Source organism: Nansenia antarctica (genome assembly GCF_963989245.1).
Source record: "Nansenia antarctica genome assembly, contig: SCAFFOLD_545, whole genome shotgun sequence".
Lineage (NCBI taxonomy): Eukaryota > Metazoa > Chordata > Actinopteri > Argentiniformes > Microstomatidae > Nansenia > Nansenia antarctica.
This window is the reverse complement of record NW_027663130.1, coordinates 2,105-2,500: the sequence shown is the minus strand read 5'-3', so window position 1 is coordinate 2,500 and position 396 is coordinate 2,105. Positions and strand designations below refer to the sequence as shown.

General features: G+C 60.1%; 1 protein-coding gene across 1 annotated transcript in view; it reads right to left on the bottom strand.

The window, feature by feature from the left end:
- The window catches only part of LOC308175272 (integrin alpha-8-like), a gene marked incomplete at both ends in the record, with an annotated part of 22,176 nt that extends 21,987 nt beyond the window's left edge, over positions 1–189 (bottom strand). Inside the window, one exon of the mRNA XM_080550969.1 lies at positions 89–189. Coding sequence (XP_080407095.1) covers positions 89–189 — 101 coding nt within the window. The remainder of the gene's footprint in view (positions 1–88) is intronic.
- Between the last annotated feature and the right edge of the window lie 207 nt (positions 190–396).

Sequence of the window (396 nt, the reverse complement as noted above, 5' to 3'; positions counted from 1 at the left end):
TTTCTGGAAAGACACCCCCCTTTATTCATCATGTGATGTGTAGCCCAGGGGAGGTCATGTGATGTGTAGCCCAGGTCATGTGACTCACCACCACCTTGCCCTTGTGGGTCCTGACAGAAGCTCCAAACCACTGATGAGACTTAAACTCCAGAGGCTCTCTGGTCCCATTCACCTTGATCATCCTGTTATCTAGAGAGGGAGAGGGGGAGGGGGGGAGAGGGATGAGAGAGAGGGAGGGGGAGAGAGGGTGGGGGGGAGAGAGAGAGGGAGGGAGAGGGATGAGAGAGGGATGGAGGGGGAGAGGGGGAGAGAGGGTGGGGGGCAGAGGCAGAGAGAGAGGGGATGGGAGAGGGATGAGAGGGATGGAGGGGGGGGAGGGGGGAGGGGGAGGGGGAG